Consider the following 19,790-nt stretch of genomic DNA (forward strand, 5'->3'; position numbering starts at 1 on the left):
TTTTATATAAGTTATACCTTTGTTGCCAAGTTGGGTCTAGGAAATATGTAACATCCTCTCGTTTTCTGTGTGGAATTGCATAATATGGCTTGGCGATGGAATCTACTACTACAATGAACTTTTTATGTCAATATGGCATAACATGTAAGCACACAAGACACGAGAGTGCCTCATTTCAGACGACAATTAGCCAACAGTTACTTTGGGGTAGTGCCAGAGGTAAGAAATAATATCCTCGAATTTTGATTGATCATTTATTAACATGGTTGCATCACAGTATAGAAAATCACTCTAAACACAGTAAAAGAAATAAATAACAGTTGACACTAAACATCTGTTTGTTTTAAAACAAGCATTTTAGACAACATTGTAGACAAATTACATATTTATGTACAAAATAAATAAGCAAAATCTACACTCACATATTCAAACACGATTTAATCTCTATGCATGACACAAATAAATACAAAAATGAAATAATTTTAATTTAGATATCAATAAAAATGTTTTACTGAACATGTGGTATAGGTCAATGAAACACATGGTAGTATGGCCATTTCGATCATGACACAACATGAACACAAAGCTGCGACAAATTTGTCCCAGAATTTACAATACATGTACATACAGTGTTGTACATAAAAATAACCAAAGCCATCACTGGATGTAGTAAGGGCCCCTGAGTGATAGCATATCTGACAGAGGAAGCTGCAATTTTTTAGGAGGGCCTTACAAACATAAGTATTCCTATGTATACAATTGTCTGTTGTAACAATATAAAATAGATATCAATCAATTGGTGTGATATTTTAATGATTTTAAACAATTTTAGATTTCTTTTTCAAAAACATGTATTATATTCAAAAGGTATTATTTGTATCGTTTTTAAAGTACAATTTATCATGAAAAGATCAGCTTTAGTTATTCTAGTAATCCACCAACTATTGGTTCAAGACTACACATGAAACAATGAAATATAAAATAAATAATATAGAGCATTTTATATGGGCATTGTTTTAATTAGTGTTACATTCATTAATTAATATAATGCACTTTCAATATGTGCGATTTGTAAGAAAGAATTGCCCAGCAATTCTAAAATTAACACAACATCAAACTGTTTTTGCAGTTTCATTTACAGCCATAGTTACCACACCACAAACATCAACGTTGACTAGATCCTTATTGACCCATATGTGGAAAATAATGTTTCCCTTCAAAAATATCTAAAGCTGCAATATTTCAAAATACTGCAACAGTTACTGTCTACCTGTACATTTTTGTACCTCTAGCAAAATAATCTCAGAGGCATTCTTTCTAAAAAGCATTGAAAAAATAAGCTTCTCCGTGGCAGTGCTACTTTACTTGAAACCTTACTGCCCCAAACCCTAGAATCATATATATATATATGGTAAGTATCCGTTATGGAGCACCTCAGTAATGTTCATTGTACTTCTCTTCAACATCTCTCCTTCATTTTAATAACTTAAGTTAACAAGTGATATTTATTTATTTATAAATAAGAGTTAACTCTGCCTATACTTTAAAGTATTCGACATTTTATTAGCTTAAATTGGCACACTCAAAACATGGCACTAGAACCTCATCAAAAATCACTTTTTTCCACGCATGAATCAATGTCCTCATATCATACATACCACTCTTTAACATCCCGCTTTTTACCACTAGTCTTCCCATTGCCAACACTAGTGACCGCAGCACCATTTGTCTGCTGCTTTTTAGCTTCTAGATAAGCAAAATTTTGACTCTCGTCAACGCGATAAGTTCCCTCATCTCGGCGTCGAAAACGGTACAACAATACAGCTAAAATCAAAGCAATTACAATAACACCTGCAGCAATGCAGATAGCAAGAAATATGTTAAAATGGTCCTTTTCTGTTGAGCTTTTTTCAGAAGCTGATCTGTTCGTGAGTGTTACATCAGGGCGAGGTCTAGCGATGTTGTAAGTTGTGTTGTCCATGTTTATGTTCGGATCAAGTTCCGTACCTTGGGGTTGACAGTCTTTGCATGTTTCATTGTGTATCCCACTACTTTCGCTGAAATATTACATGTAAGACAGCATGATGAATTGTCATTTTAAAGGAGAAATGGTTATCATGGTAAGCAATGTATGCTGTCCAAGGGGGAACTAATCGGAAAGGGTAAATAGACCTATATCAAACTTCATTGAATTAAGGCAAGAAGTTGCTGAAAAATAGCCCGGACATGAGTAAGCCAGACTGGTCCTATATCATATTTTATAGAAACAAGATATGTTTGTCTAACATTATGCCCCCCACTAAGCGCCAGGTTGTCAGGATTATCTGGACAGTTGAATGAAATATGCATTTACTGAAATGACAGCTGATATGTCATTTCAGTTGGATGCCTTAAAGAAAGTTTTACGATTATGACCTGATCAAAGTGGGCGGATAGTAGGTTCAGTTTTTAATCATGTTCAGATGATGACTGATATTTGCAGATAAAAATGTATCCTCTTAGCAGCAGTAAATATGACGAGATTTTAATGATAAATATGACTCTATGGCCTCAAAATCCTAAATGTCAAGTTTGAGGGCCATGGGTGCAGGCAATGTCAAGTTATCACACAGACAAGCTTTATGTGTTGAAGGTCACTGTGACCTTGACCTTTGACCTGATGACCCCTAAAATCAATAGGCGTCAGCTACTGGTCAGGCCCAGTCTCTGCGTCAAGTTTGATGATCATAGGTCCAGGCATTATTGAGATATCATTGGGAGAAACTTTGTTAACTTTTTTGCATTAAAGGTCACTGTGACCTTCACCATTGACCTGATGACCCACAAAATCACTAGGGGTCATCTACTGGTCAGGCCCAACCTTCATGTAAAGTCTGATGAGGTACAGGATTTGTCAAGTTTGCCTCCAAGGTCACTGTGACCTGGACCTTTGACCCAATGACCCCTTTAATTAAAAGGAGTCATTTACTGGTCAGACACAACCTTCATGTCAAGTCTAATGACCATACATCATGGAATTATTGAGTTATCACATGGATAAGCTTTGGTCTACAGATGGACTGACCGACCGACAGACCGACCGATCGACTGACATGTGCAAAGCAATAAACACCTCTTCTTCAAAGGGGGGCATAATTATAAAGGCCATAAATCTGTGAAAAATCAATTATTTTTCAAACATGTTACTAATACTTTTTGAAAAATGAAGCATTTTATGCCACATTATTAATAATTTTTATAAGCAATGGATCTCCATTTTCACTTTTCATTTTACTTTCTTTTTTTTATTAAACACAAATACATTTTCAATGTCTGACTGTGTTAGAATTAGGAGAGTCCTTTTGAAAAACATGACTAATAATGATTGAAGCATTTGAATGTGTTTGTTCCCTGCTCTTTTTAAAACATTTTTTTTTTATACTGATACTGATAATATATACTGATTTCATAAGCAAACCTTGGTTCTGGTTTTGGTGTTGTTAAGCGAGTGATGATGATGTTTGGTGTTATTATGTCATCATCATCTGACGTTGTTAAACACTCTTCATCGACATTGAAACAGTCTGGCCCCTGGCCTGAGAAAATGATGTCATCTGTCACCCCCTGACGTGGAGTGGTGCTCTGAAATCAAAATACATGCATCATTTATTGAAATGCAGACTTTCTGGAGCAAGCATTGATAAAATTGCATTAGACTTGCAGAGTTCAATGTGGTAATTTTTTCAAATTATATCACAAACTCAGTAAGGAAACAGTGTTATCTTTGTGTGAATCTTGTATTTGGTAGAGATACAGCAAACTTTATCTGAGACAGTGCCATTTAGGATCTTAGTGTTGTGAGTATGTACACTTTTGATATGGCAAATACACAAACCAAGAACACCTGACAAAATGATTCTATATTACAGAGATGTATGACCAAGATCTGTCCATAACACTTGAATGCAGAGGGTAAAACACAGTTCTTTTTTTTATTCACACGCGCAAGATAAAAAACAATAATAATATTTTAAGAGTTAATTTTTCCATTCATTTTTTCATGTCTTTGAGTTAGAAATACTAGTCTTTAATTAGATTTATTAACACAGTGTTAGTGTTTGTATAAGTGTTATAGATAAAGGTTTTTGAATTTAACTTTTCAGTAATAAGTAGTCTGTAGATACCATGATGAAGTTAGAAGTAAGCCTTTAAAAACTGTTTTTATTGAAAATGAGCAGTTAAATTTGCATCCATGACGATCTGGTAAAGAGTGGTACTAGCGGTATTATTTCCCATTAAGTTAGTCTGAGTGTCCGGGAGAAAAAGTCCAGCATAATCCATTCTGTAAAACGCACTTTAAAAAAATGGCAAAAGCATATGTTTCAAGTTGCAATAATATACCGGGTATATAATATTTGTTAGATATACACTATTAACCTAAAACTTCCAGTGTTAAATTACTTTATCTGAAGTTGGTACCGGTAGTCAGTATTGCGTTTGAGTTCAATTTTAGAAGTGTTATACAGAGATGATGTGTTAATCCATGCTCATTTGGTTAGAACCATAGCTAGTTAGAACTTGGTTAATACCAGAACTGGGATTACTAAACTATTAGTTGTTATAGACTGGCATGGCAGGCTGTTGGTTGGTTGTAAAGCGTCATAGCATTCTGGGTCCATTCTGTGGCATGCTCCTCACTTACGCTGGAATGTTTGTGTGGTCGCCTTCGTCTCCAAGATTTACCTCGGTCCTTTGGGTACAAAACCCTGTTGTGCCGATCATCAATGGCGAATGGTGGCCTTTGAAACTTCCCTACACTAATTTTTGGCACTGAATTGTCGGAACTTGGAATGTGACTGTTTGTAATTTGAAAAGGAAATGTTGCAGAAGCCTTTGTTTTCCAATGTTTATGTTTAGTCTTCTTCTTTTTCCATATAGAAATCTTTCTAAGAAGTTTTTCAGCAAAGCTTTCAACAGAACTATAGCCAGAGCTTTGGAATTCAGTATCATCATTCTCAGTATCTTGGAAAGACTGAAGGTTCTCAGTGCTGAAAATGTCTCCACCAATGGTGTGATCAACCACTCGCCCACCCATGGGAATTCCTGTGTCAAGAATGGGCCCCAGGGAGGGGACAGGTGTTGTATTGGTGTGATAAGGGCTGACTTTAGCAGAGTTTCCATGCACTGGATACACAGCAGGGGCAGGGAGGGTTTTCGGACGCACTTCATTTGGAACCACAGGCTCTACATATCGTGGTTCACGACTATCCCGGTCCACCAGGTTGGCCTTCTGATGGTAGTATGTGTAATAGGCATCAAACTCCTTATGCTTGTTCTTCTTTCTGTGACGCGCAGAGTTTTCTTCAATTTCATTGGTTGATCTTTTGTTAAGTTTCTCCTGTTTCCAAATTTTATATATTATAATTTAAAAGTATATGATTTTGTTAAACTATCAGGAATTACATTCTTGACTGACATTCCATAAAGACTGCAATACCATATCCACTAAAAAACTTAATATATGTCTGATTACAGTAGGCCATAAATTAGATCAAAGTAAAGTTGATATTTTGCAATTTCTAAGCAATTCACAGACCTTAGATCGTAAACTTGGACAAACCCTGACTGTTCAAGGTTGACATCCATCCTCAAACAACTTAAATGAGCCCAAGTAAGATACTGACCTTGACCCCCTGTGTTGACTGCATGCTGGGCTCCCCCTCTGTATGTACCTCTACGTGCTGGGGCGGGGTCTGTACTGGCCTGGAAGTCATGATAAAACTTTCATTAAGATTTAACATAATGTTGGTCCATTACATTACTATACACAAGCTGGACACTCATCTAAAATATATCCTAAACCCTAAGTCTAGGCTTAACTTATGCAGGCACAGAATACCTAAAACAGTGATCGAAAGTGAATAAATGACAAAACTGAGTCCAAATGATCTTACAATAATTGTTTGTTCACTAAAAACAACATTCACCATATTAATAGTTAAATATACATTAAGAACTGGTTGTAATATTATAAATTTAAAATGGGCTATTTTTACAAAGGTCAGTTAAGAACTTTTTCTTGATGGATCAATTCCATTTTCTGTTCTTTTGTTGGTTATTAAGTGAACCTTTCATATTAATGTTTTTATATTTTGGATTCAGGGACATTTGTCCAAGACAACCTCTTGTTGACGGATAGAACAAAACAATCTGAGTCATTAATGAACTCACTGTTCTCTCTGTACAAGACTGACATCGCCCTCAGACCGGACACGTGGGTCGCCATGCTTCAGCTGGTCCAGGATACGGACTCCATTATACACCAAACCTGAGTACGCAAAAATACAACATCTCAATAGCAAGCCATCATTATTGCAAATATCAAGCCATCTACAGGAACATGTATGACCAAGACAAACTATTCTGAAAATGATTTAACAATTTACTACCAGTTTCTCTTCAAACAGCTAAATTTACTCACTTTAGGTTATGATCTATTTTATTTCTGAGTTTCGATGTTGTTTTTCCATTTTCGTGAAAACTGGCATCATCACAGGACTGTGTAAATACTTTTTTGTAATGACCAAAGTTCACAAGTCTTTTTCTTCTGATGCTTATATACATGTATGATGGTGCAATGACAGGTGTTAGTTATTCCTCCAGGACTCTCTGTCCAACCACCGCCCATAATGAGCGAGCATGTGACAGAACTTATGCACCTTTAAATCTTCATTTTTAGCTTTATGCCAGAAATGCCTAATCCATACCTGAGACAGTGCCATGAAAGGCTTTGGAGATTCTCCCATGACTGTCAAGCCTTCCTCCAATCATCACACGCGCCTGGCTGTTGAATACTGTCATCTTCTGGCCTGAAAACAACCATTTGTAATGAAGTTCTCTAACGATTGCTCAAATTGATTTATGTATTGGTATGTATGACTGCATGTAGTCTGATTACTTTGACTTGTAGTGGTTGCTTTTGTGAAGGACAATATCATTTAATTTAAGGAATACATTGAATGTTTTATTATCAAATATGCTTAAGCTTTCCAAGATAGCGAAAATAAACAGTTTGAAACAAGTCCAAATAGTCAGACTGTTCAAAGAAGTCAAGAACAGTACCAGTATACATGTATTTTTTGACACAGTTAAAGTTTAATTGTCATTATACAAATCAACTCTTTAATTTGATTCAGATTGATTGAGATTATCTAAAGAAAACTTGAAATATTTCATAATTATTTGCATCTTTCAAAGATCTGTAAACACAATTTGTGTGAATTGGTCATGAAACCGCACATTTTTAGTTCACGACAAGCTCAGAGAGGAGGCAACGCTCGTCCACTTTAATCACTGAGAATAACTTGATAATTAATTCAGCCAGAGTTATTGGACTTGCTACACATATGCATAATTTATTTGCTATTTTCAACATGAACTTGTGTACTAAGTTTCATACAAATACCTTGACAATGGTTTTAAAATTATCGCCAGCATTAAAGCTTTTGCACGAAGACTATAATTACTCTACAGAATAGTGAACTACATCAAGGCTATGGCAATACCTAAACTTTTTTCTTTAAAGACACAGATGTGTTTAAAACTTTAATCTAAGATATAGTAAGCTGATTTCCGCAAAGAGATTACCTGTGATGTCAACTAAATCTGGGTACAGTTGGATGATAGTTTCTGTATGCAGCATAAAGGTCAACAATAAAACAACAGTCTGTACAGATATGCTTGTATTAGAAAACGGTATTGTTCTTTTCCAAGAAATCATTTAAATTTCCATGAAGTGAAACAACATTGCAAATCTGTACAGACTTTACAGATTACAATATGAATGTCAGCTAAATGAAATAGAACAAACACTACTGTAACAAATGACTAAACCTGAAGGTTTTAAGCAGAACCAGCTCATCTGTTTTTCTGACTTGATTAAAGGGACTAGACACCAGATGGTCCCTAAATCAGCAAATACAGTTAATCAGCAAATACAGTTTTTCCTCAAAACAAGCCTAGAGTTGTCAATACAATCTAGTATGAAACAGATAAAACATCACTTTACATCATTAAAAGAATATTTTGTCACTGTCTCAGCTAGGTTTATCAATTTAAAAATAGCACATAATGGTTCCCCAATTTAAAGTGTGAATAGTTAGCAAGTAAAAGTTGTGTGATTACGATAGTACAGATACATTTACCTCTGGTTTTTTTTTTAAATTTCTGGTATTTATGTGGTAGACAAACCAAGTAAATTTCAAATTGGAAAAATAAGCAAAAACTGCAAAACATATCTAAGTCTCAAGCAATGTGATACATCAGTGAGTAAAATTAAATGCCTTGTACACAACGATATCAATTTTATATAAGTTTTTGACAAGTTTCTTTTTTTCTTGCAATTGTATCATCTGGTGTCTAGTCCCTTTAAGGGGCATTTAACTAAAAAATAATTAGGTGGAACCAATTCTAAATACATTTAACTGTCATTAATTAATTGTGAATATGCATAACATGTTACATATTATAAATATTTAATGTTTTAAAGGTTATGGCCAATAATACAGCTTTTGCCTCCTGTAAGCACCATCAAGTAACGACACAAGCGCTATGAAAAAAGGGAAAAGTGATGATGTTGACTAAAAAAGTTATGAACTTATCAATATGAATTTATATTATATATTCCCTAGGTAGCAAAAAAACTGTAAGCAAACTATATTTATTACAAAAATAGGGGGTTATTTCACATTAACATTAGTGCCTTTATAATACAAATTTCTTATTATTTAAAAAAAATGAGAATCAGTCGTTAGCTAAAATGTTTCTTAAGCTTCATTACTAAAACATAACACTTGTCAACAATATAGTACCTTCTAAAAAATACTTATTTGATGTTATTGAATTCTTCAAGTAATTTCCACACTGCAAAACCTTCGACAAACAAATATACAATAATGATATCAATTGAAAACATTACAAGGAATATAAATATATATTTAATCAACAATTGTTCCAACAGAATGAATTCATGGGGACCAACACTGTGGTCATCAGCATGTCACCTCCATAGCTCTGCATCCAGCTTTACAGTCTTATGCACAATGCATTCAAATAATAAACAAGAAACGCCGCAATGCGACGAAACCAGGTTTTTAATGATTGACAGAAGAACTTCAGCCTGTGTCTGTTTTTCTATTTTTAGTAACAGTGACCTTGAACCTAGGGACCCCAAATGCAATCCATTGAAAGGTATCCATAAACTCTTCCTTTAAACCATGTTGTGTCAGGATATGTCAACCCTAACTTAAGTTATTCAGTTTCAACCATTTTTTTTTTTTTAGTAACAGTGACCTTGACCTTGAATCTAGGGACCCCAAACGCAATCCCATGAAAGGTATCCATAAACTCTTCCTTTATACCTGGTTTGGTCAAGATATGTAGACCCTGACTAAAATTATTCAGTTTTAACTATTTTTCTATTTTTAGTAACAGTGACCTTGACCTTAAACCTAGGGACCACAATCGCAATCAAATGAAAGGTCCCCATAAACTCTTTCTATAGACCAAGTTTGGTCAAGATATGTCAACCCTTACTAAAGTTATTCAGTTTCAACCGTTTTTCTATTTTTAGTAACAGTCACCTTGACCTTGAACCTAGGGACCCCAAATGCAATCCCATGAAAGGTTTCCATAAACTCTTCCTATAGACCAAGCTTAGTCAAGATATATTATCCCTAACTAAAGTTATTCAGTTTCAACCGTTTTTCTATTTCAAGTAACAGTGACCTTGACCTTTACCCCAGGGACCCCAAATGCAATCCCATGAAAGGTCTCCATAACCTCTTCCTATAGACCAAGTTTAGTCAAGATATGTCATCCCTAACTAAAGTTATTCAGTTTCAACCCCTTTATTTTTTAGTAACAGTGACCTTGACCTTGACCCTAGGGACCCCAAACACAATCCCATGAAAGGTTCCCATAAAGTCTTTCTATAGACCAAGTTTGGTCAAGATATGTCAACCCTTACTTAAGTTATTCAGTTTCATAGGTGAGTTTGACGCCGCCCGCCAGCCCACCCGAACAACGACGTTAGCCACTCTAATAACCAGGTTTCACTATTTGAAAACCTGGTTAAAAACAACATTTTTTTTATATTAAAAAAAAATGCATTTAAAAGCATAAGCTAACTTTTTCTCGCAAATAAATTTATGTGGGCGTTCTAAATGATAAATGCTCATTAAATTATTCATTGTATAATGATCACAAAGCATACATAAATACATAACAGTTTAGGATTTCATTGAACCAAAAAAATCACTTCAAAAGTTTGAAAACAATCAAGGCAAACAATATGTGTGTATCAATACTGAATAATTGTTTGTTTTAGTGTAAGATCCCAATTTATTATTTGCCTATCAATTTCCTAGTCCATATCCAATAGCATGCTGTATTTACAAATTAGTATAAGGAAACTGATGCTTTCTTAACAATTGTATCATCTTATAAATTGCCCTATATTGAATCCTGCCTTTTACACAATAATATTTATTTAAGTTTTTTACTATATTGACTTCAAATTCAATAAATCATTTTTTCAACAACCTACTGTGTTTCTTAAACAACCGGTATTCCAAAATAATTCAGCTGCTTATTTGTGTTTATTTCCTAGAAACACACTAAATCCTATTTATGCATTTAATTAGCTAATTGAAAACTACTTAAACAATTTACTTTCAGTAACTTCAAAATAATCAAAGGAGTCATATTATAAAAGAAATATAGCTATAGACTTTTCTTGTGATGTGAAATTTATTGCGATCTAACACAGAATCAAACAATTTTTCTCTTTTATGTATGCCTAAAATCATATAAATTGACAGTTCATGTCGTCACCTTCGTGCAAGAACTCAATATCTGCTTCTATATCTATATGCAGTTATTGAGTTATTGCACTATTCTTTTTAAGAAATGCATGCCAAATTGTATGGCAACAAGTCTTCATTTCAGAAATTATTAGGGCTGTGTATCGTCACTCAACTCAAGATACGATGCGTATCACGATACTGAGTACGCGATTCACGATACGGAGTATGCGATTCACGATGTATCACAATACGCTTATATATATATATATATATTATTTATTTATGTAGGACTTTAATGTTTGCCTATTTTGTAAACTGTTGAGCATATCCTTACCAAAACTATATTTTTAATGTTTTTGTTATTTTGCATCGGCGAAGATGCTTGGTCATGTTTGTAGTGTTTCCATTATATTTTAATTCGGCCTGACACAATTTACAAATAACTAGTTTATTGTAATACTTTGCAAAACCATATTTCTCCCAAGCTTTGGACTTATATTTTGCCGGCGCATTTCTCTAGGGTTTCTCTTTACCACCGGTAGTATTTCCTTGGGCCATTCTTGACTTTGAAAACTGTCAAAACAGCGAAAGTCACTTCAGCAGCATTTTCGCATACAGCTAGCTCACAGATTCCACTTGTTTTCATATCTTTTGTAGATCAAATTTAAAAAAGAAAAAGAAATTGCAAATTTTTTAATAATTTTATTTTCATTCTTCATTTTAGTTTGTAAAATAAACACGGTGTACTTTGATAAGTAAGATAACTAGTTGTAACGTATTTTGCTAGCTCTACATGCTGTTTGCGAAAATGCGGCTGAAGTGGCTTTCGCTGTTTCGACAGTTAAAAATGAAAGTAAACAAATTGACCGGATCGTGCAAAGATGTTTGCAAAGTGTTTTAAGCATACAAATCTTAAGTCTAGGTAACGAATCTTATGATACGCGATACACACGTTTTTTTATAATACGATACGATGCAGTATATCGTTCAGTACCGAAACACGATTTCACGATGCACCGATGAATCGTCACAGCCCTAGAAATTATGTGGTTGCACTTGTGTCCCTGATTTGAACGAACAGGCTAAAATTTCAAAACTGTAAAAAATATCAAATTGATTCATTTTCACTATTGGAAATAATGAAATGTCAAGGTTATTTCGCTGATAAATCTCTATGAGGCTCTGGAAAACATGTCATAAATCAAATAACTGGGGACATTTTCAGAGTCATTGCGCTTGCACCAAACATGATTTTTCTCAACGGCCTATTATAAATTAATTAACTTGTACCACAGGCATATAAATAATGGCTTGGAAACTGCCTGATACCAGTGAAACAATAAGAAAAAATAATTACCCACAGTCCTTAGTGCATGTTCAGTAAGTATCGGAAAATTCAGCGATTTTACAATCGGTTATAAAGGGGATCTCCATTAATAGCTTGGACATGTGTTTGTCCATGTAATTACCAGATGATCTGATTGTATTTGTTTGATGTTAGGGACTAATTTAAATTGATATTAATTACGAATACAGAAATGTTTGAATAGGAAATAAATCAATCAAAGAACTCCATTAGCCTATGTCACAGTCAGTATTGGTGAAACGATCAGAAGAAATTATTTACAAGTATCGGGAAATTTCGTGATTTAATAAATTATCACAGGTCTCTAGAGGGTTTCCATATATACAAAGATGGAGGTTTCCAATCCATGGTTTATATGTCTGTGCTCGTACAGATATAAATGTAATAATATAATCTTTAAAAAATGGTTGTCTCATTGTTATCAACATTGAAAATAAATAGACACAAACAATCTTTTGTCTGCTTTATGACAAAAAAGCAATATTTCTTTTTTCTAGAAAAACACATGAGATAAATTGATTTCCGTGGCTTTCAAAAACACACTAGCAGTGAAACATACTCCACACACATATATATATATATACAGGTGGTTGTAACAGATGATAATTGTCAATCCTGTAAAATAGCCGGGGTCTGTTTGAGTATGAAGGATGCATGCCAAAGCAGGGTAAAGGGGCTTAGACCCCTTTTGAAAGGTTTCAAAGTCATCCAAATTAATTTCAAGGTACTTCCTACTGATTTTGATGCAAATGTCCGAGCAAAAAACAATGTACAATAGTCGTATTAGTTAAAAGCTTTTATTCCTGATTTCCTGTATATAAGTTTAATTTTAAAAATGGCAAGTCTTCATAATTTTGTTGTCCTTGAAATATATTGCATCATTGATAACTATTTATTCAATTTTGCTGTTTGCCAAATACTGGTTATTAAAATATTATTCCAATTTGATTGCTTTAAACATTTGCTGCATATTACAAAATGTTCTTCAAGAGGTCAAAATAATATTATGATGAAAAAAATATATATTTAAACAAGAGCAATGCCTGACATTCATGACATGATACATTTAAGCATAAAATACCTTTACAGTTTATCAAATTTTACAAAACAAATACTGCACCTAGGTGACAGTGTACAGGTAAAACATGTTTTATATGAAGCTGTAGTTTGTTACAAATAACTCCTCAATGTGAATGCACAAAATACAATAAAGATGGTTTAGATTGGACAACAATATCGCAATGGTACAATACATCTCAATGTTATTAATTCAATATTCTCTAATACATACGCTGGTATCTATCAAAATGCTGTTTACATATACTCTAAGCTGAGGTTATCAAGAAATATACTAAATACTAATCACTGGACAATATCAAGTTCTTAAAATGTTTTCTAATGTAACTAGATTCCAAGAAACCAACAGTTAATCATCTACGGACCATAACTCACCCATGGGGTTTTTATTCCTTTTCTCCCAGTCAACCTGTAGAGAGGCGTTGGCCCCAGAGCGTACAAACTTGATGACGTGATAGCGCCCGTCGTTTACCGCCTGCTCCAGGGTGACCACGGGAATGTCTTCTAGTCCCATATTGTACACCATAAAGATGTTACCATTCACCTACAAGTGGAACATATTTAGAGTAAAGCCATCTTTTGGTTGGCAGAATTCAGTTCTTGAATTCCTGGGATATAATTAAATTTTAACTAATGATGAGCCAGGCAAAATGTTTCAATTTAAATGTTAAAAAAACAGCATTATGTGCTCAGGTGATCAGGTTATTATCGATAATGGTAGCATGAGATAATTCAAATACAGTGGAAACTCGTTGGCTCTATATCCTAGGGACGGGCCAAAATACTTCAAGCCTAGTGAATATCCAGCCAAGCGGATAATGCTTACAGAGAGTTAATCAAAATTGGTCCTTCACATCCAGTTAGAGCCAACGAGGAAATTGAGCCAAGCACTTTTGAGCCAACAGATTTCAACTGTAGTATTAAAGGGTCACTGGTAACATATCAGACAGTTTAATATTTGGACTCTTGATTGTATTACCTTGATTTAATATAAATATTACGAATAGAGTACATTTATGCTCTTTTCATCTTTCAATGTTAAAGCTGATGTTTGAACCAACACAACAGTGAAGATTAAATACCAGTTCCATCTCGATGTAGTCGTTAGTCTCAGCACTGTCAATTCGCAATATGGAAGCCTCATTCTGGATTGTAGAAATGCCGATTGCGAGGTAGTCTTGCTTCGTGGTTGGTTGGTCATTACCTGGGTACTCATACGCTATCAGACCGTCATCAAGTCCAATCTCGTAAGTGATGCTCTCTGTGATGAAGATATATAACCTTTCATAAAACTGCATTGCCCTTAAATTTCTGCATAAATATGACAAGAAACAAGAATCACTCATCAAACATTGTCAATCTCACATGATATGTTGGTGTGTGGAACATAACAAATATGATGTATTAGATGTAATTAAAATCATCGTCAATACATTATTCCCCCATACCAAATTTTGATATATATATAGTTTATAAACATTTGACTGACCATCCATGCATCTGGAGCCGGTGTATGTAGTCATCTCACAGTTGCACACGTAGGAGTTCCACTGTTGCTCACATCGACCACCGTGGGCACAAGAGTTCGTGTCACATGTCGCCGCAGAACCTTTACAAGTTTGCCAGATAATTATGATGTAATGAACATATCCTGCCATGCCTTCAATAAAGGCTTATGTTTCCTTATGTAAGCAAACTGTGTTTTCGCTGTTACAATGCAGTGCATTTACTACTGCGTACTAAACAGCAAATGTTCACTGCAAACACGTTTACTGAATGCATGGCTGATTAAATGTGAAGCATTGTGGGATTTTTCACTTATAATTAAGCCTTGTATAAATAATCCTGCACAATGATGTGACACATAAAAACCCAAGATGGGATAAATAAATGCTTTGAACAATTTTCGATATAAGCTATTTAGTACTGTAAAGGGCAAAATGCCATGAAGGTATTTAACGTTATAACACACACTTAAGCTAAATAAATGTTCTTAAACTTTATAAAATTAATTTGAATTTTATTAGAAAGGACTAATTTACTAACAGAACTTTTTAACAAAGAAGATATATAGATCTAAATGGAAGGAATACTAACTTGAGCATCCCCGGGATACAGGGTTTTGAGCCAATACGTCCTTGTTAGTGGCGGATTCAAGGATATCAATCCTCTTCCCATTAATATCCAGGGAGGCAAGGCAACCAAGGAAGCCATTACGGGATGATATCTTCATCGACAGCTGGTAGTAACGTGTCTTAAGCAGCCCACCCACATAGAGCGGACCCTTGAGGTCAAAGTGGCGAGCAGGGTAACCCTTCATGTCCTCCACAGTGGCGGGGTTACTGTCTACACGGATCTGCTGCTGGTCTAACTGGGGCCGGAACAGAGAGATATCATGCCACTTGTCGTCATTCAGCGGCTCTGGTGTATTAACTAAGGTACGCTTGGATCCTCCACCCATGTCATAAATGTAGAACAAGTATCCATCCATGAGCTCCAAGGCAAGGAAGTCTGGCCCATTAAGCCCGCTGTACAGCAGGAGCCCGGATTTCTGGCGTGTCTTAAAGGCAAACGAGAGAGCAAAGTGAAGGCTGTTGGGTTCAAAGATCTGATGGGGCAGGGCGACGTATGATTGTCCAGACTGGAAGGTCACTGCGTCCCTCGTCAGGGAGGCCCCTGGGTCAAACCTGCAAACACAGAATGCAAATCATTTTAATCGACGGTAATTCAACTTTGTGTTATACATATCAGATTTTAAAATGTAGTCTTAAAAAACTTTTCATATTCATACACAAATGTTTCACCTTAGGAGTTTTAGTGCATTTAATATGGGCCTTGTCAACATGATAATGGTTACAGTTATCAGGGTTCTCAAAAAGTTATGGTTGAACCATCTCAAATTCTTATTTAATAAATTATTCTACTTAATATTCACTTATTTTAAAATCTGAACCGGCCCAATTACCATCTGAACTGTCCCTTTTGGCCAGCAGCCAGTTCTTGTTGAGAACACTTTGTTATAGTACTTTTTTCACTCTACTTGTTGCACTTATGCATAATATTTTGAAGAAATGCTTTTTAAAATTGTTTAAGATTATTACTCATGAATTTGAAGACAATAGACTAAATAATAAAATAGCCAATATCAATTTTCTAAGGCAATGCAAGTCAGAAAGAAAGTTGGCAATTATCAATCTGGTACATCATATATCGACTTTTGAAATTCGACATATGAAACTAACAAAACATCGGCTCACCTGGAAGTAACCTCAATGCTTTCAACAGTTTTCTCCAGTGCAGTGTCAAAGAAGTGGTTCCCATTGTATACAAACTGTTGCATCTCACCAACGAAGAATGTATATGAGGGCACTGGCGCGTCATTCATCATCATTGAATCCTCTGACAGACTCTGTGTGCCTGGAATGCAATCAGTGGCTAATGAGGTCAAACTTAATTTTTAAATCAGTTTTAAACTAGAACTGTAAGCCATAGGCTAACGAATACCCCCCACCCCTCCATGTCTAGGTTGTTTGCCCTGGAGTTAGGCCGGACAAAGCTAATTTTGCCTACAAGGGGAGATAACTCCAGTCAGGGTCATGTGACCTGTACCAAATTCACAGAGGCGAAAGTTTACAACATGGCCATTAATTTCTGAAAGTTTGATAAAGATTTGTTGAATAATAACAAAGATGAATCCCGGACAGGGCTTATTTTGCCTACTTTAACACATCAAGGGGAGATAACTCCAGTCAGGGTCATGTGACCTGTACCAAATTCACAGAGGCGAAAGTTTACAACATGGCCATTAATTTCTGAAAGTTTGATAAATATTTGTTGAATAATAACAAAGATGAATCCCGGACAGGGCTTATTTTGCCTACTTTAACACATCAAGGGGAGATAACTCTGGTCAGGGTCATGTGACCCGTACCAATTTCACAGAGGCGCAAGTTTACATCATGGCCATTAATATCTGAAAGTTTGAAAAAGATTTGTTCAATAACGACATAGATGAATACCGGACAAAAAAAAAACCGGACGGACAGACGGACAGACGGACAGACAGACGGACAGACGGACAACCCGATTCCAGTATACCCCCCCAAACTTTGTTTTGGGGGGTATAAAAATTAAATACAACAAAACGATCAAACTTCTGTCTACATAATGGAGTGAGATGCATTCTACAACTATGTAACAAATGGCAATGCAACCAAACATTATATGACAATGCAGTACTGTTGTCTGAGGCGAAATTTAAACTGCCTTGTTGAGAAAGTTTTTTTTGTAATATGCCATGCACCATTGCATAAATAGTAATGCCTTTTTGGGCTTAAAATGAGAGCACTCTGTCTAGGCAACTCACGACAGGTCCCAATTTCGTGAAACTTCTTAAGCTTGACAGGCTTAAGTAGCTTATTTCAATCAGCCAAAATACATACTTAGATTAAATTTTGATCATTGAAAAATGGTTTATTGTGATTATCATGAAGATAACTTCTATCTAAAATATAAAAACTCTTATAGAAGTAATACTATGTAAATTATTGAATAAACAAAAATAGTGTGCTCAGCTTAATCCTTATATAAGGGACTTGAGAAGTTTTGAGAAATTGGGGCCTGCTGGTGTCTGTATTATGAAGAAATAGAGTACATAATCAGTAGGAGATTCCTGAAAATTTAACAAAAAACAACAACATTAAACATGCTCTCAAAGTGTCTGAAATCTGAGTTCTTACTCAGAAAAGCATTATTTAAACGACAAAAAATAGTTTTCAAATGGTATTGATTATTGCATTCTTTTTCATCATCAATGCTCAGCCAGATTGAAATTAAAAATCATTTATGATATACACTTTGAAGTCTTGTGCCTGAACTCAGACTTTGAATGTTGGTTACTTAATTGGGCTCAATTATGCTCACTTGAGAGAAGAGGACTGACTGTCTGAACTCAGACTCTGAATGTTGGTAACTTAATTGGGCTCAATTATGCTCACCTGAGAGAAGAGGACTGACTGCCTGAACTCAGACTCTGAATGTTGGTAACTTAATTGGGCTCAATTATGCTCACATGAGAGAAGAGGACTGACTGCCTGAACTCAGACTCTGAATGTTGGTAACTTAATTGGGCTCAATTATGCTCACATGAGAGAAGAGGAGTAACTGTCTGAACTCAGACTCTGAACGTTGGTAACTTAATTGGGCTCAATTATGCTCACCTGAGAGAAGAGGACTGACTGCCTGAACTCAGACTCTGAATGTTGGTAACTTAATTAAGCTCAATTATGCTCACCTGAGAGAAGAGGACTGACAGACCCCAGCAAGATCTTCTTCACCTTCAACGTGATCGCCACCTGGGCTATTGTATCTAAAGTATAAAAAAAAACAAAAAATGTTATTATAACCTACATTTCCAGCAAATAAAATTACCTATAGATCAACCTTGTTTAAGCGTCAAAGACAAACCAAAATGTTGTTACATGAAACAACCTGGAACATCCTCTTTAGTAACTTTCCATTCACCTACTTTTTTATTGAAGACTGTTGACCAATCATCTTAATTTTTCATGGTGTAAAGGCTTTTGCAAACATATGAGTTTGTCCAACAGCTGCCATCAACTTATTTTGAAAAGAGGGCAAGCTAGAAATAGTTCTTAATTAAAATGTTCTCCTATAAATAAAATTTAATATATGGCTTTCCACTTAAATTAGATTTCAAATTCTCATAAATTCTATGAGATCTTAATCATTGTATGTTTTAAAAGCAAAAGTTCATGATTTTAAACCTAAAATGAGTTTTAATCAATTTTATTTATTATTAATGATAAGGTGGGAAGTTTCTTAAAATAAAATATCATAAAGAAAAAGCTTGTATTTCTGTCAGTTATTTGTTTAAAAACAGGACAATATTACAAATATCTGTTTTGTAACATTTAGTAAATTATCATTTCTAATTTAAGTTTAATATGATGATATTTAAATGGAAAGTAAAATAAGATTACAAAAGTTATTTACAAAGAAAGGTTTTTGCAAGAAATATATGCCAGTTGTTATATTATAAAGGATCACACGATAGAAATTTTCAGAATTTTAGCATAATATCTCATGCCTGGTGATATGTAACCTACATGGTGATATGTAACCTACCTGAAGATATGTGACCTACCTGAAGATATGTGACCTACCTGGTGATATGTGACCTACCTGAAGATATGTGACATACCTGGTGATATTTGACCTACATGGTGATATGTGACCTACCTGGTGATATTTGACCAATCTGGTGATATGTGACCTACATGGTGATATTTGACCAACCTGTTGATATGTGACCCACCTGGTGATATGTGACCAACCTGGTGATATGTGACCTACATGGTGATATGTGACCTACCTGGTAATATTTGACCAACCTGGTGATATTTGACCAACCTGGTGATATGTGACCTACCTGGTGATATGTGACCAACCTGGTGATATGTGACCTACATGGTGATATATAA

The 19,790-nt window shown here is 35.0% G+C and overlaps 1 protein-coding gene across 4 annotated transcripts in view; it reads right to left on the reverse strand.

Moving 5' to 3' along the window:
* Positions 1-246: 246 nt before the first annotated feature.
* Positions 247-19,790, reverse strand: part of LOC128209354 (neurexin-1a-like) — a 94,069-nt gene continuing 74,525 nt past the window's right edge. For 3 of the 4 annotated variants that reach the window (XM_052913364.1, XM_052913362.1, XM_052913366.1), the window contains 12 exons: positions 18,581-18,655; positions 16,545-16,704; positions 15,385-15,974; positions 14,777-14,896; positions 14,370-14,548; positions 13,663-13,831; positions 6,747-6,848; positions 6,211-6,307; positions 5,664-5,742; positions 4,682-5,377; positions 3,458-3,621; positions 247-2,057 (listed from right to left, as the gene is read on the reverse strand). In XM_052913364.1, the coding sequence (XP_052769324.1) occupies positions 1,649-2,057; positions 3,458-3,621; positions 4,682-5,377; positions 5,664-5,742; positions 6,211-6,307; positions 6,747-6,848; positions 13,663-13,831; positions 14,370-14,548; positions 14,777-14,896; positions 15,385-15,974; positions 16,545-16,704; positions 18,581-18,655 (2,840 nt within the window). In that variant the 3' untranslated portion in view covers positions 247-1,648. The remainder of the gene's footprint in view (positions 2,058-3,457; positions 3,622-4,681; positions 5,378-5,663; positions 5,743-6,210; positions 6,308-6,746; positions 6,849-13,662; positions 13,832-14,369; positions 14,549-14,776; positions 14,897-15,384; positions 15,975-16,544; positions 16,705-18,580; positions 18,656-19,790) is intronic. The other variant, XM_052913365.1, reaches the window with a different exon arrangement.

The sequence above is a fragment of the Mya arenaria genome, chromosome 11 (assembly GCF_026914265.1).
Source record: "Mya arenaria isolate MELC-2E11 chromosome 11, ASM2691426v1".
Classification (NCBI taxonomy): Eukaryota; Metazoa; Mollusca; class Bivalvia; order Myida; family Myidae; genus Mya; species Mya arenaria.